This window comes from Canis lupus, chromosome 19 (genome assembly GCF_011100685.1).
Source record: "Canis lupus familiaris isolate Mischka breed German Shepherd chromosome 19, alternate assembly UU_Cfam_GSD_1.0, whole genome shotgun sequence".
Taxonomy (NCBI): Eukaryota; Metazoa; Chordata; class Mammalia; order Carnivora; family Canidae; genus Canis; species Canis lupus.
In genome coordinates, this window is record NC_049240.1 from 22,001,580 (window position 1) to 22,026,525 (window position 24,946).

At 40.8% G+C, this 24,946-nt stretch overlaps 1 protein-coding gene across 2 annotated transcripts in view; it reads right to left on the reverse strand.

Annotated features, from left to right (window-relative positions):
• Positions 1 to 569: 569 nt before the first annotated feature.
• FAM168B (family with sequence similarity 168 member B) overlaps positions 570 to 24,946 on the reverse strand; it is a 50,761-nt gene continuing 26,384 nt past the window's right edge. Inside the window, exons 3-8 of one of the 2 annotated variants that reach the window (XR_005374003.1) lie at positions 22,984 to 23,067; positions 7,719 to 7,861; positions 7,405 to 7,582; positions 5,511 to 5,636; positions 4,286 to 5,063; positions 570 to 4,254 (exon numbers count right to left, since the gene is read on the reverse strand). Coding sequence is in view for 1 of the 2 variants with exons in the window: in XM_038564802.1 (XP_038420730.1) it covers positions 5,524 to 5,636; positions 7,405 to 7,582; positions 7,719 to 7,861; positions 22,984 to 23,067 (518 nt within the window). In the remaining variant the exon portion in view is untranslated. Of the gene's footprint in view, positions 5,064 to 5,510; positions 5,637 to 7,404; positions 7,583 to 7,718; positions 7,862 to 22,983; positions 23,068 to 24,946 lie in introns of both variants that reach the window. The other variant, XM_038564802.1, reaches the window with a different exon arrangement.

A 24,946-nucleotide genomic window follows, 5' to 3' on the forward strand; every position in this document is an offset into this window, starting at 1 on the left:
ATACAGCATCACTCAGTGCTGTGGGAGCTCATTTATTTGCAGACCATGCCCTCAGAGCTTTGGTGGAAAGAAGCAGAGGTGATGGGAGAAGTACTTCAGAGACTCAGAAGGAGCTGGGAAAACAGTGTATGGCCTGGGAGCTGTCCTGGCTCAGCGCCTGCAACCCACTCAGGCCTAGAAGCCCACTGCCTCCTTCACTGCTCCCAGAGTCAATGTTTAGCTGAAGTTTAGCAAATGTGAATTTGAGGGTCAGGCAGTCTACAGTCTTTCTGGGTCCTAGCATCCTCAGTGAAATGGAGAATGTGTCCTCCCAGGAGGACCCAGGCCAGAGGACCAGAAGAGGAAGAGGGCCAGCTTTCCTTCCCTTCCTCTTGGGGAGACAGTCCCCACAACCTGTTGCCTCCACACACCCTTACACCCAACACAAGGTCCCTGAGGCTGAGCACCACAAGGCCCTCTGCCCCCAAACCCTGGATTTCCTAACTTGAAAGAAGCTACATCACCTCCCAGCAAGGCCATGCCACTTCAAAATAAAACCTACAGGGGAAAAAAATTTAAAAACCGCAATATGCAACACAAGTCAATCTTTATTGAAAACTGCAGTATTAATACATAACAATTCTTGTTACAATAAACGTGCTTTTAAGAATTTTAAATCTGAGCTCATCTACTCATCAGATTGCATAAAAAATTAAAATAGTATGAATTTACACATAATGGAACTGGCTCAAGATGGATGTTCCATTCCTTTATATTGATTGACACCGTAAGTTCAATGCAGAGGTGAGGGATGCCTTTAACACTGGAAGACAATGCTGACTTAAGCTTAAAAAAAGTACCAAGAGAACGGTCTAAAAAAAACCCAATATTTAAAAATTAAAAAAAAAAAAAAAAAAAAAGGAACCATTTCCTAGTCAGTCTGAATCCATGTGGCTCCTTGGGGGCTCTCCTCCATCACAGCAACCCTGCCAGGAGCAAAGCAGAGCCCAACTATTTTACTGACCACTAGTCTACATAAAGACCCAGGGGGATACTGACAAGGCTCACCTCCAAAACACCAGCCCTGGGAGCTCCTGAAGACCACCGCAGGTTCCCTGAACAGACGCCTGCCTCTCTTCTGTCTCCCTGTCCCAAGTGAGCAGACTTTAGTCTTTGGGATTCAAATAAGGTTACCCCTAGGATTTTCTGTTCTTCAAATGAATAGGGGTTGAGGAGGGGGGACAAATCCTCTGAAACATGTTAAGATCAACTTTGCAACTTTCTACCCAAAAAGATCAGACCCTCCTGTGTAGCAGGTCATCTGCAAGTCTGTTCAAAAAAAGTCTGAAGGACCTTCAGGAAAGCTCAGGCTGAATAATAAGCAGCTCAGGGAAAAAAACACACACAAACATTTGAGACATGCTAGAGAGAAGAGAGCTAAGCAGTCTGCTCTTCCCCTGAGCCAACCACACTCCTCTACAGATATCCCCACCCATCCTTAGAAAGCACCAGAGAAGAACCAGAAGCTGCCCCCCACCCTCAAGCCATTCACCCTTAAAACTGCGAGCCTGCTGAGGGGTCAGACAGGCATCCTGTCCTGTCTGGGCAATACTCAGGTTGGCAATGACTGGGATATCCAGCCATTAGCCGCCAGATGGGGAGAAGGTGGCCCAATTAGTCAGAGAAATATTGTTTCCAAATGTTTACAAGAACAGGTGAAGAAGTCTGGATTTCCATTTTGAAGTAGGCCCCAATATAGATGTGGCTGGTGTTTGCCACTTTTTACTACCCAACTGGCAGGCACACTCATAGCAACCCCTGGGCCAGATATCAGCATATCCAAAGTGCCTTAAAATGTACTTCCTCTCATTATAGAAGTGATGGTGCCACCAGATGGAGCAAGGCACTATATGCCCAGCATGGGAAGGGCAAGATGTTCACCAACCAGGTGCCCAGCCCAAGGTTCAAGACCTCTCTCATCTCCTGTAAATACTACATTTGCATAGCACTCAAAAGACACAGATTCACAGAATAGCAACTGGCAGGCCTAATAACCATACCAACAAGAATGTTCTAAAAAGATTTAACACAAGAGATCTAAAAGGTTCTGGAAGTACCTCGCCTCTGTGCCTATCACATGAATGGACCTGGCCCTGATGATAGTCTCACTTTTCAGAGGCAGCAAGCTAATGGGACCATCGCTCATTACTAAACACTCAAGTCACCAGCCCGGATCCAAACAAAATCTCCATAACCAGAAAAACAGACCTCCTAAACCTTAGCAGAAAAGCTGTAGAACAAAAAAATTTTTTAAATACCCATTCTTGTTTAAAAAAATTAGGTCCTTTGCTTGCCTATCTCCACTTCTAAGAGAACCATAATTCAGCTGAAAGACTCTCAAATTAGGAATGTCACCCCCCCCCACCCCGACCAAAGTTAAGTTTCTCTGGATGTTCCACTATTATGCTTGAGATATCAAATTATGAACTTTATAATAGAAATCTATTCCTTAGTTAATTTTACTGGAATTCAATGCTGTTAAAATTACAACCTATGATAGTTTTGCTACTATTCATATGTCCAAATTCTTACCTGCTAGACAAGATCTACCTTTCATTATCATATTTGATAGCTATGCCCTGATAGGTTCAAAACTGAAAAGATTTCCAGATGTATTCCATTATGCAAAAATATTTGATAAAGTCTTCAAACACACCTTCACAAAAGGGAAAAAGATTTAAGAAAATCGTAAGGGAAAGTTTATGAAGCTGATGTAAATGGGGGCAAAATGCAACCCACCCTCCTTGCTCTCAAAAACACCAATTAATTCAGTGCTTGTGAAAACACTCACCCTGTGTGTGCCATGTCTTAAGCAAGCCCAATGAAGCATCCTATATAACTTCTTTCTGTTCAATTCAAATAATTCCATCCCTTACATATAGTTTTGTGTGTGTGTGTGTGTGTGTGTGTGTGTTCCCATTCTGGTGCTAGGGCTTTTTTTAAAGCATACACTAAAATCGTATTTTCTCCTAATCTATTACACTAAACTGGGGAAACTGACTTTTCTGTTACTTGGTCAGTTCAGCCCTGGATCCCTTAGAACCTATCAGATATTTATTACAAACCATCTATTATACAGATGGAATTACCAACAAAGAGTTGAAGAACTGGACACAAACCATGTGCCTGGAATAAATGGTTCACACATATACAATCTCACTTGCTCTCTCTCAAACACACATGTGGGTTAAGTGCTAATGAGCAATTTAAAGAACTTATCAGTAAGCACACTACATTAATAGACATTAGGAATAAGGAATCTTCTGTTTACAATGATCCATGCAAAAATATTCCTAAACTTCTTATAAAATAAAATGTGAAAAAGAAAATTATGGGGTACTTACCATAAAAAAATAAGGTTACCAAAGGCTCAGAGTTCAGGTGTCCCACTCAACAAATGAGGCCAAATGCCAAACCAGTGCCAGAGCCCTGACCTAGCTGCCAGAGACAGAAGAGTAGGGTCCCCTCCCCAACCAAAGCCCACAACACTTGAAACAATGATGGGGTGAACAGGAGCACACCCCCACCTGACAGACTGCTGAAAGGGAACAAAACCCTCACCCTCCCACCCCTTCTTTGAACAGACACACACTCCCTCAAGACAAGCTGAGCATAAATCCTCTTTGTTTCTTATATACAATATTCAGACCTTAAACACAAAGTCCTTTCCAAATAAATCCCAGCAGGCAAATATATTCTGATTCTGCCTGGCCCTATGTTGTCCATACCTGCTTTATGCTAAAAGCCCTCAGCTACAAGACATGGCAGACAAGGCTCACAGACGAGGTACCAGCCCTTCCCTCACACCTCCACAGACCCATTTCCAGGAGCCACCTCCAAATGGTTTCAGATGACAAGTCTCCATCAGGTGGATGGGCCCCAACACAGCCACAGGCCTGCCTCTCTAAAAGAAACAACTTTAAATAAAGTTTTGTTCCCGTTTAAAATAGTTCTTAAATATACAACTTTCTTCATAACAGCTGAAATCTTTGCCCTTCTTTGGTGGGGGGAGACGAGACGACAGCAACGCCTACATATGTTTTCAATGGACTGAAACATTTCAGGGGAGGTGTGGGGGGGGAATGGTTTTCTAAGCTAAATAAAGGAGAAGCCAATACATCCTCCAAGTGTGGCTGTTTCTCCTTCATGTACCTTCCATCCCAGAAAAATAATTTATGTTCTACATAGGACTTTTCCAGTAAAGATACAGAAAACCTCTTATCTGTAAGAGGCTTATAAAGAAAACTTAGATGGCAGAGAAAAGTGCTTTGCTGATACAGACACCACTTCTTGCCCCTAACTGTACTGGCCACACAACTCTACACTTTTAGGATCATCTTTAAGAATGTCCATACCACAATGCCCTGGCAAGACTAAACAGCAAGAAAGAGATGCCCAGTAAACTGGCTGCATCCCAGGCAGTGGTGGCCCTTCCCATACTCTCCCCCATTCCGTGCAGTCAGTGTGAAAAAAACAGAATGTTGAAAAGTCAAAGTCCACGTTATCAACTGGCAACCCACCTCAACCCCAAAGGCTGAAGAATCATCTAAGGGATTTCAGATACTCTATGAAGAAATTCACTTTAACACTTATAACTTTAAGACTCTGGATACATTACAACAGTGCATTAGTGATACATGTTATAAAATGCTTTTCCATTCCTTTGGGTTTGCATATGATGGTTTTGCATCAGTCACTGCAGGTAGATTGAGCAAGCTTTGTTTTTGTGTTTGTTTTTTTAAACATGCATTCAACTAGATATGATTCAGAATAGATTAATACTCCCCTTTTTATCATTACAGTTAGCTAAAAAATTGCCAGGCAGCCCACAAAACAGGATTTACTTTAAGACCAACCCACAGAGTTAGTTGGAGACTAATGGCACTGGACCTGCTGGGCCGGGCCATAGTAGTGTTTAGCTAAGTGTCGAGAGCATTAAGAAGAAAGTCCAGGTTGGAGGCGCGAGGCCTGCAGCACCAGCTGTGGAACCTCCATGATGTGACTGCACAGCTCCATCCTCAAATCTGGAAGGGAAAGAGAGAGACATGGAGTCAACAAAGAGTGCCTCTGGCACCGCTGCTCCAGAAATAGAGGTGTTTCATTAACTCAAGGAAGACAAAATCCATTAGAACCAGAAAGGGCAGTAGCAGGAAAGACTATTGCTTCCAGTTCCCATGGACCTCAGAGACACTTCCAGTTACAATTAGAATCCTGTTTCCTCCAGAAAGCAGTGGGAGATTAGAGCATGGAACAGGAAAATAATAAAGTCTATAGGGTACAAAGCAAGTAGTCAATGGATTCCTTCCTTCTACTTTGTAGAGTCAGTAAGAACAAAAATTTAAATACCACATTGCTTTTAGGTTAACAGGTAGCATTTTTCTCATTAGTGCTTAAAATATGGTAGATGTGCCATTCTGTACTGAAAAAATGCACCTTAGTCAAGAGCTGACACAGGCTTCCCGGTCACTTACGTTTGCAGGGTGATCACCACTGAGGGGGCACGTAGCTGTAGGTGGGAGTTCCTGGGGCCCGATATGTGGGCACAGTGACTGGGTGGGGGGCAACAGGAGTTGGGGAGTGGGCGGTCAGCAGGGTACCTGGAAGAAAGAGCAGCTGTGTCAGTGGCAGGCAGCACCACCCACACAGGCTGCCTGTAACCAAACAGCTCCATGCTGCCTGGCAAGAGCCTCTGGGCTGGCCTGCTTTGAAAGTAAAAAGGGGTAATCTTGACCTACAGTGCTATCAGAACCCTGATCATACACAACTCAAAGTTGTACAAAGCAAGCTCGAATAATAATATCTGTAGAAGGCTTTGTGCCTCCCCTTCATATGAGAATACTCCGTGATTTTTATAAATCAGATGATCACTGACAAAATAAAAAAATTATTATTTAGCCTTAAAAAAGGAAACTTGTTACATACTATAACATGGATGAACCTTGAGGATGTGCTAAGTAAAATAAGTCAGTTACAGAAAGAGAGAACCAATAGGATTCCACTTCCACGAGGTATGTCAAGTAGTCAAACTGATAGGCAGGAAGTAAATGGTGGTGGCCAGAGGCTGGGCTCGGAGTGTGGCCTGTATAGGATAAGGTGAGTTGTTATATTTAATGAGCACAGACCTTCAGCTTTGCAAGGTGAAAAAATTCTGGAGATCTGTTTTACAAAAAAATGTGAATATACTTAACTATATAGTAAAAAATGGTTAAGACGGTAATAAATTGAAGGGAGGGAAGGAGATTTCAAAGTACATGAGCTTCTGAGTATACAAAGATAAATGTATTTCTCCTATAACTGCATAACTCAGCAATTCTCTGAGCCCATTTGTAGATAAGAATAACCTCAAACCTAACAGCCTCACCTTGTTTCTCTTCACTTCCATCTCCCTGCCCACAACCGACCCACAGCCTGCCAACCCTCCCTCCTCCACATGCCTCAAACATGCAGTTTCTGTCTCTTCACGGGTAGGTATGGGAAACCCAAATACAATGGAGATCTGGGCAGAAAAACACACAGTATCCTAACATACCTTTTTCTCTAGCACAATCTCCCTACTTTGAAGTTTGTTTTTTTTTTTTTTTTTAAAGGGAGGGGAACTTAAAAAAACAAAAAAACAAAAAAAACCCCACAGCCACAGGCAAGCAAGTGCATCTTCTGTACCTGGCCGCCCTGCCACAAGACCTCCTATGCCTAGTGGAGGTTACCTAGTCCCTAGACATTACATCAAGCCCCCAGGGCCTCCACATTTCCAAGAAGATGTATTCAGCCTACCCAGGAGACTCATCTCTCCATGGTTTATTTTTCTGACCAAGGGAAGCCTTGGGAAACAAAGTCGACCAATGCCAAAGGGTTTCTCCAAGTAGCTGTTACATATATTAACACAAAGCCAGTTTTCTTAGATTTATGTAAACACCAACATTCACACAACTTGCCTTGCAAAGGGAGCCCACACTTAAGGGAGGTACCAGAAGGGCCAGCCCACCTAGATCAAAATAATCCCCTCCTGCTCAAGTTTGGTGTGCTCCTCAGGGGGACCAGCCACTCCTCAGCCCTACTGCCAAGGGCTCAGCTCAGTCGTCAAATACAGAGATCACTATCCACTCGTGCCTACAGGGAGGGTACTTGGTTCTTGGCTTGTCACTCTCAACTCCACACTCAGTCTCCTCTCAACTGAAAGGACAAGAGGAGGAAATGAAGGGAAGGGAAAAAAAAAAAGATCATACGCTATTCCTTTCCTGAATCGTATGTCCTTCCATGCAATTCGAGCCATGAAAAATCAAACTAAGGATCAGAGAATTAGTGAGCTCTCCCTTCCCTTGGCTCTCATGCCATCATAAAACAGGCGACCCAGGGTCAAGGACTCACCTGCTGACATGGCCATAGTGGTCCCAGCCACCATGCCCATGGTGACGCCGTTGCCTCTAGGTGGAGGGATGGGAGCAGGGTACACTGTCGCCGGCATGCCATTGGGCTGCACCACTGTGGTGTGGTGGATGACGTGAGGGGGTGCTGCGTACAGGGGCTGTGTGTAGTACGTGCCTTGCTGTGGAGAAGAGGAGAGACAACTGCCACAGGGATCCACGCCCCATGGATCAGAGAGCCCAGAGAGAACCAATCCTTCCCATACACACAATACCCATGAGCACCATTAAGAGACCCACAGCATACCCCAGGCCTACCTGCGCGTAGGGGCTCTGCTGGGGGTAGGCACTTCGCACAGGGTACACAGCGGTCTGGTAGGGGTTAGGGGAGGAGGAGTATGGTGGCACTGCCCCGCTGGTGGGGGAACAGGACACTTTGTAAGGTGTGCCAGGAGTATAACCTGAAACAAAAAAGCCAATGGCCATGAGAAATCCAGAGCTTTTCCTGTTAAGATCAAGAACAAGACAGGGATGTCCACTCTCATCACTGTTATTCAACATAATACTGGAAGTTCTAACCACAGCAGTCAGACAAGAAGAAATAAAAGGCATCCAAAATGGTAAGAAAAAAGTAAAACTGTCATGCAGATGACATGGCACTATATAGAGAAAACTCTAAAGACTCCATCAAAAATTAGAATAAATGAATTCAGTAAAATTGTAGTATATGAAATATACATAAATCTGTTGTGTTTCTACACACTAATAACAAGGTAATAGAGAAATTAAGAAAGGAGGCCCATTTACAACTGTACCAAAAAGAATAAGATACTCAGGAATAAATTTAACCAAGGAGGTGAAAGACTTGGGGGAAAAAACTGAAGGCAACACAAACAAATGGAAAAATACACCACAATCATGGACTGGAAGAATATCATCAAAATGTCCTTAACACCAAAAGCAATCTACAGGTTCAACACAATCCCTATCAAAATATCAACAGCGTTTTTCACAGAACTAGAACAAACAATCCTAAAATTTATGTGTAGAACCACAAAAGACTTCAAATAGCCAAAGAAATCTTGAGAAATGAGAACAAAGCTGGAAGTATCATAATCTCAGATTTCAAGACATATTACAAAGCTACAGTGATCAAGACACTATGGTACTGGCACAAAAATAGACACATAGATCAATGAACAGAATAGAGAACCCAGAAATAAACTCATGCTTTTATGGCCAATTAATCTACAACAAAGGAGACAATATACAATGGGGAAAAGACAGTTTTTAAAATAAATGGTGTTGAGAAAACTGGACAGCTACATGCAAAAGAATGAAACTGAACCACTTTCTTACACCATACACAAAAATAAAATGGATTAAAGACCTAAATATGAGACCTGTAATCTTAAAACTCTTAAAAGAAAACATAGGTAGTAATTAATCTCTTAGACATTGGCCTTAGCAACATATTTATGGATCTCTCAAGCAAGGGAAACAAAAGCAAAAACAAACTATTAGGACTACATCAAACCAAAAAGCTTTTGCACAGGGGTGCTTGGGTGGTGTACTCGACTGAGCATCCAACTCTTGGTTTTGGCTCAAGTCATAATCTTAAGGTCATGGAATTGAGCCCCCTGCCAAGCTCCCAGCTCTGCACTAAAGGAATCTACTTGGGTTTCTCCTTTCCCTCTGCCCTCCCTCCTGTGTTCTTTCTCTCACTAAAAGAAATAAATCTTAAAAACACACACCCACAAAAATAAAAAGCTTCTGCACAGAAAAGGAAACCATGACAAAACAAAGACAACCTCGTTACTGCAAATGAAAAATCTGATAGGGGGTAATATCCAAAATACATAAGTAACACCAAATAAACAAACAATCCAGTTAAAAAATGTACAGAAGACCTGAATAGACATCTTTCCAAAGAAGACATACAGATGGCTCACAGACACATGAAAAGATGATCCACATCATTCACCATCAGGGAAAAGCATATCAAAACCACAATGAGATCTTACCCTGCACCAGTGAGAATAGCTAGTATCAAAAAGACAAGAAATTTTAAGTGTTGGCAAGGATGAGGAGAAAGGGGAACCCTGGTCCACTGTTGGTGGGAATGTAAAATTGGTGCAGCCACTACAGAAAATAGTATGGAGGATCCTCAAAAAGTTAAAAATAGACATATCACATGATCCAAAAGTTCCACTACTGGGTATTTAACCAAAGAAAATAAAAACAGTATACATACAGGCAAACAAGGATTGAGTACATCATTCCTATCTAGGAAACCAGCTCCATTGTCAACAATAAATAAATATTTAACAGTGAGGGGGGTCCCTGGCAGGTGCTAAGAGGTTCCCAGCACTTTCAGAGGTAGAGCCTGGTGGAGAAGGAGACAGTCAAGTTGCCAGCTCCTGCTGAGATTCTCCAGCAGAAGCAAACTGAAATTACAATAATAAATAATAACACAACAGTAATAAAAATAATATGCTTTGACAATTATCACAAAACCAACCACATATTATAAATTTCTCCTGGAGGACCTGACAGTGCAGAGAGAACAGTGTTGCTTTTCCTGGGGCGTAAGTAGGCCGCCTAGTTCACGTACCTCTCCGGCCTGGGCTTGTGCAGAAGTCCTACCAGAAAATGTGTGTTTGGTGCTGTCCTGAGGGGACAAGCAGGTTCTGATTTCCCCCTTTTTGGCTCTTCCAAGCAGCCTCTGTCCCCAGCTGCACCCCCAGCTTCTAAGGTCTTCTAAGGGTCTTCTAAGTCTTCTAAGGTCTTCTAAGTCTTCTAAGGGTCATCGTGGTCCCTGGCCCCATTTCCCCCAACACTCCTGCTTATTGTAGCATTATTTACAATAGCCAAGTTATGGAAGCTACCCAAGTATCCAAAGACAGAAGGGATAAAGAAGATATTGTATATACGTCTGTGTGTGTATGTACGTACGTACAAATATACACACACAAACACACACACACAGGAGTATTACTCAGCCATAAAAAAACGAATGAGATCTTGTCATTTGCAACAACATGGATAGACCTAAAAGGTATTATGTTAGGTGAAATAAGTCAGATTGAGAAAGACAAATACCATATGATCCAATGATTTCACATACACGTACAATCTAAAAAACAAAATGAGAACCACGGACTCATAAATACAGAACAAAGCAGTGGATGCCAGGCTGGGGGTAGGGGGAATGGTGATGGGTAAAATAGGTGAAAGAGGATTAAGAGATACAAACTTCTAGTTATAAAATAAGTCTGTCATGGAGATGAAAACTACAGTACAGGGAATATAATGAAGAATACTGTAAAAACATTGGTGAAAGACGGTGAGCAGACTTACTGTGCTAAGCAATGAGCAACACATAGAAATGTTGAATCACTATGTTTGTACACCTGAAACTATTGTAAAATTTTAAAAGAAAAGGAAAAAAGGCCTTAATTCAAACCCACTTTCAGGCCTGGCACTGGGAGGAACCAAGTGTGCAGTGAGGAACAAGGCAATGTTCCAGCCCTGACTGCAGTCAAAATCTGACACCACGGTGGCCTTGTCTAACCTCCACAAAAATATGACTTCATTTCTAGACCTGATGTGCAAGAATGTATGTGAGGGGAGTAAAGGTAGGTGGTATTTGGGTGAGAAGGAAAAAACAAAGGAGAAAGTTCGACTGAGAGTATACTCAACATAAAGAAATACCTGTCCTGTGGGAATACAAATTAGTACACTTTCCTGGGGTACCATCTGGCATTAAAAGTATGGATTGGAACAGACCAACAACTATAACAATGCTCATCACAGTGTTGGTTATTACAGCAAATTAAAAGGGGAGGGGGCAAACATGTCAAACACTAAGGCTAGGGATCCCTGGGTGGCGCAGTGGTTTGGCGCCTGCCTTTGGCCCAGGGCGCGATCCTGGAGACCCAGGATCGAATCCCACATCGGGCTCCCAGTGCATGGAGCCTGCTTCTCCCTCTGCCTGTGTCTCTGCCTCTCTCTCTCTCTCTCTCTCTCTGTGACTATCATAAGAAAAAAATAAAAAAAAAAAACAAAAAAAAAACCACTAAGGCTACTACAGTAAAAAGATCTGAGTTAAGACAGCAAGTTGAACATATACGTTTGCCATCCAAAGTGACAATAAATCAGATTAATAAGTAAAAGATGTAAAGTCACACGGATGAAGGATGGGAAAGAAGACACCACTTTAGAACCTAAAAGGCAAAAGTGGAAAATGAGTTGGCAGACTCAAAATAGCTGCATCGCAGCCAACAGTGAAGAGAGCCGAGAAGCTACCAGGAACACCCCTTCCTCAACACCTGGAAACTGTTAGCACTTGCTTCCAGGAGTTTACAGAGGGCTACAGTGGAAGAGTGCCTAGAGTCTATTTGGTGAACAGGCAGAAGACGTCTAGCTCCCCTTCCTGCCTCCCCACCCCATTCCAACACAGAACAGAGGCTTATTCTCAAGGGAGGCTAAGAGATGGTCTCTGAGCTGCTATGTTCATAGCAGGTTTATTCATAATGACCAAATGTCCACCAGCAAACTACTATATCCATATAATAAAACACTAGTCAGCAACCAAAAAGATACAACTGCTGATACACACAACATAGGATAAGTCTCAAAAAAACTGTAAGATGCAGAAGTCAGACATAAGAACACATGCTGAGGGTGCTGGGCTGGCTCAGTTGGTGGAGCATGCTACTCGATCTCAGGGTTGAGGTCAAACCGCCATGTTGAGCATGAAGCCTACTTAATAAAATTTAAACAAATATATATATATATATAAATTTTATATACACGCTAAATTCACATAAGAAACTCTAGGAAAGATGAACCTAATCTTCAATGATAGCAAACCAATTAGTGGTGCTTAGGGGCCAAAGGGCATGAGGAACTTTTCAAGAGAAGAAAGTCACTTGGCTGTGGTGGTGTTACACAACTGTATGCTTCTGTCTAAACACACCACACCATATGCTTTAAAAGATAACTTTCAGTATATGTAAATTACACCTCAATAAAATTGCTTTCTAAAAGTATCTGAAAGGGGCACCTGGGTGGTACAGTTAAGTGTCAACTCTCGGTTTCAGCTCAGGTCATGATCTTAGGGTCATGAGATCAAGCCCCACTTTAGGATCTACACAAACTCAGGGGGGAGTGTGATGATTCTCTCCCTACCCTCTGGCCCTCTCCGCACCTCTCTCTCTAAAATGAATAAATCTTTAAAAACAATTTTTTTTAAAGTGTCTGAGATACTACTTCTCATTTATTACAAGGGCTCACTCACACTTAGTTCATGGGAATGTCAAACAGCACAACTTCTCATAAAGCTAGAGAAATACTTTCTATAGGACCCAGAATTCACTCTTAGATATTTGCCCTAGAAGAATAAAAACATACATCCACAATAAGACTTAAAAGAAAAATGTTCACTTCACCCAAATTTATTCATAATAGACAAAAAATAGGAAATAATCCAAATGTTCATTAAAAGGAGAATGGATAAATTACAATACATCCAAATATACACTACTCAGTATCAAAAAAGAAAAAAACATGAATAAATCTCAAACCATGTTGAACTTTTAAAAGATGCCAGACACATAAAAGAGCACACATTGTACAATCTCATTTTCAATACCTAGCATGTAAGTATACCTATGGAGGCAGAAAAGGGAGGGTGGTTTGGTGAGGGTGGAAGGAAAGTGTCTGGGATGATCAAAGTGCTTGATTTTGATTCAGGTGGTAATCACATGAGTCTATACAATAGTCAAAATCCGCTTAACTGAATACTTAATACATGAGTGTTTGTGCATAAATTACACCTCGAGTTTAAAAACAAGTCCACTTGGGTGGCTCAGGTGAGCATCTGACTCTTGATTTTGGCTCAGGTCATGGATCTCAGGGTCCTGGGATCGAGCCCTATGTCGGGCTCTGTACTCAGTGGGGAGTCTGTTTGAGATTCTCTCTGTCCGTCTCCCTCTGCCTTCCACCTTCTGCTCACATGCGCTCTCTCAAATAAATAATTAAATCTTAAAACAAAAAAGCTGAGTATTAAGAAAATTAGAAAAATTTAAATGACATTATTGGACTGTGGTTAGAAGTGTACATATATTTTGTTTTTAAGGGAGAAAGAGAATGAATAACTCCCAGGAAATTAATGTTTGGTTTTTCTTAATTTATTTATTAGAGAAAGGGGCAGAGTAGAGAAAGAACGTCAAGGAGGCTCCCCGCTGAGCAGTGGAGCCCAACCACACAGGGCTCAATCTCACCACCTTGAGATCTTAACTTGAGCCGACATCAAGAGTCAGGCACTTAACCAAGTGAGGCACCCAGGCACCCTGAAATGCACTAGTTTTAAATGATGCTTTTTTTTGAGCCACAAAGATATTTCCCTTTTACAAGGATCAAGTCAGTCACAGAGGTCCTTCTTAGAACTGTCATGTACTTTGTGTGCCTCGGTTTCACTCCCCAAAATGTCCTGCATGGCATTCATTATGAAGATGCTGATAAAGATACTACTGGCCAAAATGTCACACAGTCCTGTGTAGCAGAGTGGGCACAACCCCAGATCTGGATATGAATCCTGACTCCATTGTCCAAACCAGGCAACTCCCAAGCTGTTTGAAGAAAGCTTCTGTTTGAAGACTGAAAAGACCCTCCCTGGTTTTTCTGTATTATTCTGAAATTCATTTTAACTGCTATGTCAACTGTAAGTAAAAATAACAAACAGCCACTTTGCTCAGGTGGAATGCTTCCATCACCATAACTGGGCCACAAGTTTGCCCACCATGTGCCAGCATCTCATTGATCCCAATATGATAAACTGATTCTGCAAAAGCAGCAGCTATTTGAGGAAGTGAAAACACACAATGAATTCATGAAAAAAGTGAAGAAAATAGAGTCTCTAAAAAGTCTATCACTATTCCTTTTTTTTTTTAAGATTTCATTTATTGATTCATGAGAGATACTCAGAGAAAGGCAGAGATATATAGACAGAGGGAGAAGCAGGCTCTATGCAGGCAGCCCGATGTGGGACTCAATCCCAGGACCCTGGAATCACGACCTGAGCCAAAACCACTGAACCACCCAGGCGTTCCAGCCTACCACTGTTCCTAGTAAGAAAGTTTAAGACCATTTTGTCACTATTCAAAATGCAGAAGGAGCTTGGAGCTCGGATTGGATACAAAATGGAAGTTGCCAACCTGAATGAGCCTCCACAAATACAGTATAAAATCAAAACAAGGAAGATCCAGGTATATAGCCCTTCACAGAGAGATTCTCTGACTCAGAAGCACTCTTTTGACCAACCACATCCACTGAAAAAAAGATGAAGTCCTTCACACACAACCAATGAATGGTCAACCTATGCCTTTCATTCTTCTAATGGAGGCCCAAGGCCTACTGCTGCAGAAATCCCTCCAGCTGGCCCTAGGTCTCTTAATCACCTGAAGGTGTCTTATAGAAGAGGATGAGATGATTCCAAGAAGCTACTATGTGCATACACCTGTCAGAATGCAACCAAATAGTACACTTAAAATGTGTGCATCATATGTAAATTTCACCTAAAAAGAAAACTAAAACAGAACTGCAAACAAATGTTAATGATATATACACTGAACTAAACGAGTAAAGTGTATTAACATCCACAACCTACTTTGAAACATATTAAAAAAACAAGATGCACTGCAGGTAGAGGGAGGGACACATAAGTGATACAACTAAACTGTTAATTTTATTTATATTTTTACTTATTTGAGAGATAGAACAAGCATGTGCACGCACAAGTAGGGAGGAGGGGTAGAGGGAAAAACAGACTCCCACCGAGCAGGGAGCCTCTATGCAGAACTCGATCCCAGGGCCCATGACTCTTGAGCTCAGGGTCAAGAGTTCAAACCCCACAGGGGGATACAAATTACTTAAATAAAACTTTAAAAAAATAAGTTGATTTTTAAAGGTTTAATTTAGGGATGCCTGGGTGGTTCAGTTGGTTAACCATCTGACTTGATTTCAGCTCAGGTCATGAGCTCAGGGTCATGAGATTGAGCTTTGTGTGGGGCTCTGCACTGGGCATAGAGCCTGCATAAGATTCTCTCTCCCAATCCCGCATCCTGACACTCTTTGTGCACGATCTCTCTTTAAAAAAAAAAAAAAAAAAAAAAAAAGTTTAATTATAGAATTTTGGCAGTTTACATGCAGATGTTCACTGTGAAACTTTTTTCAGTTTCTCTGTATACTGAAAATTTTCACAATAAAAATGTTGGAAAAAATAGTCACCCACTATTTCTATCAATGACAGCAATGATTTTTTTAAAAGACTGATTTATTTTAGAGAGAGAGGGAGTGGAGACAGGAGCAAAGGAAGAGGCAGTGAGAATCTTAAACGAACTGCCCAAGCACAGAACCTAACTCGGAGCTCCATCTCAGGACCCTGAGATCATGACCTAAGCCAAAATCAGGTCAGACACTCAACAGATTCTGCCATCCAGGTGCTCCAGCAATGATTTTTAATATATGTTATCTTATTGCAAATTTGTATAACTGTGAGCTATGCCCTAATACTAACCAGAAAATATATTTTGTTTTCTTATATAGGTACTTTCTATCCAACACTAAAGACAAATCAGTTTCAAGAAAACAAATATATTTCCCAGCCAGTTAAAACTGAGTATGTGCTAGGCATTCTACTTTGTGTTTTATGCAACACTAGCTCCAATGTATCCACAGAATCTCAACAGGAAGCTTAAAATACATACACACACCCCTCTCATAGTATCCAAAACTGACATGGCCTATCTAAAATAATTTTTAGCCTTGTCAACCATTCACAATACAAAACCAAATACATTCACTACACAATCTTTAAAAACAGTAATAGCTTTCCAGAGTCTCCTCTCCTACAAAGACCATCATATGAATGCAACACAGACAACAAAATGATTAGAATCTTTCTCCTTTCACTTTTACCAAATAAGTGAGTCATTGCTGGCTAACTTCCTCTTAAGGAAAAACTCATGTAAAGGCCCACTGTTCTTACTCTGCTGTGAAGTGCCAAAAGCTTTTTACATTCAAATAGATCATTTCTTCCAAAACTGCTGTATACCACAAGAGATTTTATATAATTTCCTTAGCATAAAAGGCATTTATTTAGAAACTTCAGAATAGGGACACCTGGCTGGCTCAGTGTGAGGAGCATGCAAGCCCCATGATGGGTGTACAGATTACTCAAATAAATTAAAAAATTAGAAAAAAAATCTTCAAAAAATATTAAAAAAGAAAAAAGAAAATCCTGAACATAAAATGTGAGAAGGAAAGACCTGCACCAAAACACAACATCAAGAAATTTCAAAACACTGGAGACAAAAATAGTAATACAAGATTACCAAAGAGAAACCCAGATTACAATCAATCAAGCATCAGCAAGGTATCACAATTCTCAGCAGCAACAATGGAAGCTGGAAAACAATTAAGCAAGGTCCTCAAAATTCTGGGGGCCAGAGGGATGGGGGCAGATAACTGCTAGCCTAGAATTCTATAACCCAACTATTAAAGTATAAGTGCAGAACAAAATGTTTTCAGACATGAAAAAAATCACAAAAATGTGACTCTTCCATACTGTTGGGAGACTACAAAAGGAGATCCTCCACTAAAACCAAAAGGTAAACTAAGACAAGGAACTGACCAGAAGGGAAAGGGAGAAGAAATCCCTGACATATTGGAGAAGAATGACCCCAGGGTAAGGCCTAACCTGGGATACCAGGACCAGGGAAGATAAAGCAGTTGCAGAAGAAAATAGGCACACATTCATCAAAGGATGCTCACACAGTCACAGTAACAGGGATGGGAAGGAATGAGGTTACCTTCAAACTATGTGCATGTAAACCCTTCATTAAAATGAAAGAAACAGATTCCATGACCCCACGACCTGCTAACATTCTAAGGCTTTTCTCTTTTATGTGGCTGCTATAAGTGAAGTTTTTCTTAAACAAACCTGGGGCCTTACTTCATGAACATAATTCAAATCTTCGCCAATTTATTCTCCATCCAGCCCTGCATGGCATGACCAAGGAAACTATTTCATCACTTAAGAGTGATGAAACATTTTTCTCCCTTTAAAATGTGTACTAGTAGGTAGGGGAATAGGTTAAATAGTTCATGGGTATTAAGGAGGGCAATTGTGTTCAATACTGGGTATTGCATGTTAAGAGATGAATCACTAAATTCTATACTTGAAACTGATATTACAGTGTATGTTAACTAGAATTTCAAAACTTGGAAAGAAAAAAAATACTCCCTCATGTGCTAATGTAGTGTTTAAATCACTTCTTAAACAGAGTTTACTGTAAAGAACTGAATCTTCTCTTGAAGACTTCAGATGATCATTGCAAATATTAATTACAGATACTCACAACTGTAAATGGGAGAAGAGAAGCCTGAATGTGCAGCCTCAGGGTGTGCATACTGCCTGCCAGAATCCTCAAATAACACAGCTGAAAGGATATGTTAATTCATTATATAGATGCCAAAAATGAAATAAAATCACTTTCCCAGAAGTGACACAGCTACAATCTGAGCCACATCTAGCACACTCCAACCCCAAACTCTTTCCAATATATTGCTCTGATTCCAAAAAAAGACAACCCACTGTGGCTGCATGCGTACTCAGCCTACTACGCTTATCCATGAGGATGAAATGAATGACACCTCCATCTCCAGGCTCTGAGTAATGGAATCTTTCAGCAAAAGACATGACATCTCATCACAAGGTTCTCTAAACCCTTGCTATGTCATACTTAGAAGAGTTAAGAAGTAATAAGTGGTCTTAGGATTGCCAAAGTGCTTCAAAAGCCAATCTCCAGAAACACACCACCTGTGTACTATACATCAGCTTTGTCCACAAATCTGATGCTGAGAGAACCAACCAGAAGGCAGTTGAGAAAGCAGCAGAACTGAACACAAAATTTCTTTTTAACTTTTTTATTGTGACAACTCTGGCTTGCTCATCATGTAAGATGAAAGGCCCACTGAAAAGGAAAAAATTTTAAATTGATAATATGAAACACTGAGCAGATGCCAGAAAAAGATAGGAGCACTGCTGTGGCCCAGACTCAAATCAGGTACCTGAAGCACTGGGGGAACGCTGGTGGGACCTTCAAAGTGCTTTCATTTTCACATCTGCAAATTTCATATACATCTTTATCCCCAGCCTCTTCCTGCTTATTTTTTATTCTCAACTTATTTTGTCATTTACAAATTTCACATACATCTTTATTAACAGCTTTCCCTAACGATCAGAGGGGTCTGACAATACTGGGCCAGCAGTCTGGCAGCTGACAACTCTCTAGTATCTGTCAGCAGATGTCCCTGTGAATACGGCAGGCACTGCTGGCAACCACCATCCCCAACAATCCCATTACTCCTACCTGCCTCCAGCTTCTGGGGTTACAACAGCAACTTGAGAACAGTTTTGGAAAAGCAGCAAGAAGAGGACGCATCTCTCAAAGAGAAGATGGAGGACACATGTTCTACAGGTTGGCCCCAAGGCACCCCAAAGGAAGAAGCTAACCAGACCTAAAAACACCAAGCTTCCTCTTGGGGGAGTACTATACTCTCCAGGCAAGAAAAGCTTTGACAGCCCCAAACAACTTGAGGCTCTTTTTGTAAAAAAATAAAAAAAGAGTTGGAAGCTTTTAGCACATTTTTGTTTGAAGATTTATTTACTTGAGAAAGATAGAGAATGCATGCGCCTGCACAGGGGGACAGGGCAGCAGGAGAAGAGAGAGAATCCTAAGACGACCCCGTGCTTGGGGCGCCTGGGTGGGTCAGTGGTTTGGCTCCTGCCTTTGGCCCAGGGAGTGATCCTGGAGACTCGGTATCAAGTCCCACGTCAGGCTCCCTGCATGGAGCCTGCTTCTCTCTCTCTCCCTGTGTCTCTGCCTCTCTTTCTCATGAATAAATAAAATCTTAAAAAAAAAAAAAAAAAGAAAAAAAAAAAGAAGACCCTGTGCTGCTGAGCATGGATTCCAATCCTACGACTCTAAGATCATAATATGGGCCAAAACCAAGAGTCAGACACTTAACCAACTGTGCCACGCAGGCACTTCGCTTTTAGTACGTTTTTACATTAACTTGTTGTACTCCAAGGAGAAACTGAGTACAAATAAGCTACCAGGGAAAATTCTAGAACGTGACATTTTATGGTAGTTTGCAGCATAATCACATACAGTAACAAACAACTAAATTCTTAAGAAAAAAAAAAACTTCAATCTATTCTTCTCATCATACATAAAAAGTAAACAAAATGGGACACAGACTTAATGTAAAACTTAAAACTATAAACCTTCTAGAAGAAATATGAGAACATCTTTGTGATTTGGGTTAGGCAAACATTTTTAGAAATGACACCAAACATATGACCTACAACTGAAAAAAAACAATAATCTGAAAATTATTAAAAACTCTTGCTCTTGGGGTATCTGGCTGGCTCAATGGAGCGTGTGACTCTTGATGTTGGAGTTACAAGTTCAAGCCCTAAACTAGGTGTAGAGATTACCTACAAATAATCTTTAAAACACACACACACAGAACAAATTAAAAATAAAACTCTTGCTCTTTTAAAGACACTGTTAAAAGAATGAAACAAACACTACCAGGGGAAAATATGTGCAAATCATGTACCTGTAAAACAAGTAAAACTGAGTAAGAAATTCAAAACTGATATACAGTAAAAGATGTACACACTTAACCAAAGATGTTACAAATGGCAAATAAGCTCATGAAAAGACGCTCAACATTATTAGTCCTTAGGGAAGTTCAAATTAAAACTGGGATGACACATTACCATACCACCCCCCCCCCCAAAAAATGGCTAAAATTAAACCGAATGACCATACCAAGTGTTGACAAGAAGGTAAAGGAACTGGAACTCTCATACACTGCAGATGAGAATGTAAAATGGAATAACCATTTTGGGAAAACAGCTTGGCAATTTTTTACAAAGTTAAATATACACTTGCCATGAAACCAACCATTCCCCTCCTTTGTATCTACTCAAAAATGAAGCATTACATCTACACAGACTTGTACAGAGATATTCACAGCAGTTGCATGTTTAACAGCCCCAAACTGCAAATAATCCATAGGTTCATCAACTAGCAAATGCATAAGCAAATTGTGGTATTCCCATACAACAGAAACCCACAATAAAAAGGAACTATGACATGGATGGTAATTATGGAGAATGAAAGCAGTCCAAAAAAAAAAAAAAAAGAAAAGAAAAAACTACATTCCATAGGATTCATTTATACAAAATTTTAGAGAATAAGACAATCTACAGGGGAAAAAAACAGGTCAGTGATTTCCTGGATCCTGGTGGAGATTACAAAGGGGCAGGAGAAAGCTTTTAGAAATGAGAGCTATGTTCACTCCCAACTGTGAGGGCGATATACAAAGCATCAAAAATTACCAAACTATACACTTCAAATACGTACAATTTACTGTATGTCACCTATACCTCAAGAGAACTACTTTATTTATTTATCTGACAGAGAGAAAGAGAGCAAGCACGTGCAAGGGGAGTGGCAGGCAGAGGGAGAAGCAGTCTCCCCACGGAGCAGGGAGCCAGATGCCAGACTCCATCCCAGGACCCTGGGATCATGACCTGGGCCAAAGGCAGTCACTTAACCAACTGAGCCACCCAGGCGCCTTTAAGAGAACCACTTTTAAAACGTTAAACAACGTAAGAAGTTTTACAAAAGGAGATGGACAGTGACATTTAGCTGTTAAAGAAACCAGTGAAGAAAAAAAATAAAAACAAAAGAAGAATAAAACAAGAAACCAGTGAATAATAATATAATATTGCTAATCCCAGGAAAAGGATTTCTATAGGATCTCTTTTTTTCTTTTCATGTTCTCAAAAAATATTTAATGACACAGAAGTTCCCTTGTTAAATGAAAAGAGCTGGATTAAAAAACTACACATAAGGCGGGACACCAATTTTATAAGACCACACACATACAACTTAGAAAAACACCAGACAAGACTGCATCATGACACAGAGTGATTGCCCATGTGGTGGTGGGTCTTAAAGTTGTTTTTTACACGAGTGAACCGTTCATACAATTTTAAAAGCAGTAAGTGAGGGTTTATGGAACTGCCAGGATCAGGTACTAATGGGAGACCCAGAACCTACTCCCCAGGTTGGCTGGAGAGACGACAGCACACTTGGCTGGAAAAATGCTTTGAGGGTAACCCTGCCCAGAGGCCAGACAAGGAAGAGGGATGTAGGTTTAATCAACAAACAAGTACTCTAGGCGAGGTGGGAGAGAAAGAACGTTAAGTAAAAGCTGGCAAAAACACAAAACAGAAACTATTCTGGAAAGAACAGGCCAATGTGTCAAAGAACCAGAGATTAAAGGAGAATCTCCCCCTCAGTCACAGGAAACCTTCATTGGGGAACATTACTCTGGTGTAAGCAAGCAGGAAACATGAACTAGAGGAGAAAAGGCTTGGGAGCAGGAAGACCAAACCAAGATCTTTGTCTAGGTGTGAGCTATTGGCTGAACAAATACAGTCAGAGTAGGAAGAGAAAAGGAGAAAGGGACAGAAGAGTCAGAGAAGGAAGAATTTTATGATTAGCAAAATAGAATTCAGGGAAAGGATACTACGCCTCTCTCTTTTTCTGTCAAAGTTAACTGTGTGGCTAGGGGTTCCGAGGTGAAAAAAGTGAAGCACCCCAGCAGATCCATGAGGCCAAGCCTTCAGGTCAGTGTGGGCCATCACTACTGCAGCAGAATCACAAAGTCTAGTCTAGGTGAGTAAAGCCTGGAATGAGCCCACACTAGAGCATAAGCTCACAAAGTCCCACTGTCTTTTACAAAGTTCAGATCCAAAACAAGTGGACTTTCAACTGTATCACTGATTTCTAAAATCTAAAAATATTCTCACGCATTTGAAATTAAGACTTTGTTTTAAAACTATATAAGACACAGCATAGGGAATATAGTCAATGGAATCAATGGAACTGTAATAGGGTTGTCCAGTGACAGTAGCTCTACTTGTGTAAGAAAAACATAAAGCAGATTTGTAGAAATCACTGTGTTGTACACCTGAAATTAATGTAACATTATCAACTACACTTCAAAGAAAAAATAATAAAACTATAATCGAAGTGCCAAAACAGTATAGAGAAATCAGTCATCTCTAAAACTGTTAGCAACATGGAAATTCCATCTATTAACTTGGGAAAAAGATCTTTAGTTTCTAGTAATCAAAACTATTTCATAAATATGTAATCTGGTACTAGTTACCTATAAACAATGTATGATTAGAATACAGATCTATGTGTGGAAGAACATCAGAAATGCAGTGTCTAAAGTGTTATGTGCAGTAAGAATAAAGTTTTTATTTCACTAAAATAAAGGCTAAACTTATGAACCAAGAAATCAGTTCAACCCCAAATCCTAATACTATACCCATACTTCTCAAAACCCAACCACTTTACATTCTCCTTTCCCCCGGCCATGAGGATAAAGCACTTCTGCCAGCCAGCACACATATGCTGCATACCTGTTTGGAAGGTAGGATTCGCTCCAGGGTACATGTTGGGGGAGTAGGCAGGAGCTGCAGCTGCGTAGCCCATGGGGAAACCAGCTGGAGAAAAAAACAGAACAATGTGATGTCACCACCAGAAGGAGTTACACAATTTTACAAACATGGCTCCCACAGACTCAATCCTTCTTATCCCCTTCATCAAACTCCACATATTGATTTAAGGAGCCCAAGAGTACTACATATGCCAAGCAGTGTCACTACTAGTTGTTTCCTTTCCTCAGAATTGGGATGGATCACAGATGTCCATTAACAGATGAATGGTTAACAGAGATGTAGTGTATATATACAATGGAATATTACTCATCCATAAAAAGAATGAAATCTTCCCACTTGCAACAATGTGCATAGAACATTGCTGGGTATTATGCTAAGCAAAATAACTCAACTAGAAAAAGACAAATATCATGTGATTTCACTCATATGTGGAATTTAAGAAGCAAAATAGATGAACATTAAGGGGAAAGAAAGGAAAAATAAAGATTAAAAAAAGTGGAAGGCAAACCATAAGAGACTTAACTATAGAGAACAAACTGGGGGCTGCTGATGGGGAAGTGGGTGAGGGAATGTGGTAACTGGGTGATGGACACTAAGGAGGGCACTTGATGTAATGGGTGTTATATGCAACCAATGAATCACTAAACTCTCCTCTGAAACTAAAATACACTATATGTTATCTAACTTGAATTTAAATTTTAAAGAAGGAATTGGAATGGGTCACAAATATAATCAAGTCTTTTTTAAACCTGTCAGTAAATGCTTACAACTTCCTACAATTGAAAAAATTTGGGCAGCCCGGCTGCTTAGCGGTTTGGCACCGCCTTCGGCCCAGGGCATCTGATCCTGGAGACCTGGGATCGACTCCCACATCGGGCTCCCTGCACAGGGCCTGCTTCTCTCTCTGCCTGTGTCTCTGCGCCTCTCTCTCTCTCTCTCTCTCTGTCTTTCATGAATAAATAAATAAAATCTTTAAAAAAAATTTTTGGCAGAAAACGGAGTTAGAATGCCAAAAAATAACACACGAACACAAACCTAAGCTGAAGTCGGGAAATTCCTAACACTTCTAGCAGCTTTATTCTAGACTGCTAATAATTTATTACTTAGCAACAATAAGAATGCTAAGATATCATGTGGTGAAGGGGCTGTTAACTGGCACCACTGACACATGGAAATGGGAAAAATTCAGTCTTACAATCCACTTGCAAGCAACCTAATATTTATTAATATAAATGAAGAATCTTTTTTTAATTTTTTAAATAATAAATTTATTTTTTATTGGTGTTCAATTTGCCAACATACAGAGTAACACCCAGTGCTCATCCCGTCAAGTGCAACCCTCAGTGCCCGTCACCCATTCACCCCCACCCCTCGCCCTCCTCCCCTTTCATCACCCCTAGTTCGTTTCCCAGAGTTAGGAGTCTTTATGTTCTGTTTCCCTTTCTGATATTTCCTACCCATTTCTTCTCCCTTCCCTTCTATTCCCTTTTACTATTATTTATATTCCTCAAATGAATGAGACCATATAATGTTTGTCCTTCTCCGATAGACTTACTTCACTCAGCATAATACCCTCCAGTTCCATCCACGTTGAAGCAAATGGTGGGTATTTGTCATTTCTAATGGCTGAGTAATATTCCATTGTATACATAGACCACATCTTCTTTATCCATTTAAATGAAGAATCCTTAATAACACTAAACCATAACTACTACTAATTCATGTGAATACAACAAAAATATCAAGTAAGACAGTAAGTGCCACAGTCAAAATCCTGGCTTCTTGGCATCCACCAGCAGAGGGGCAGGCCTCAGTTACCCGGCTCCTGGCCTCCTCAGAGCCTAGGGACCTCTGGTAAGGCCCATGCCCAGAACTTCCCCTGAGCCATCTGGTCCACAGTTCAAAACGTTCCATTCATGTGACA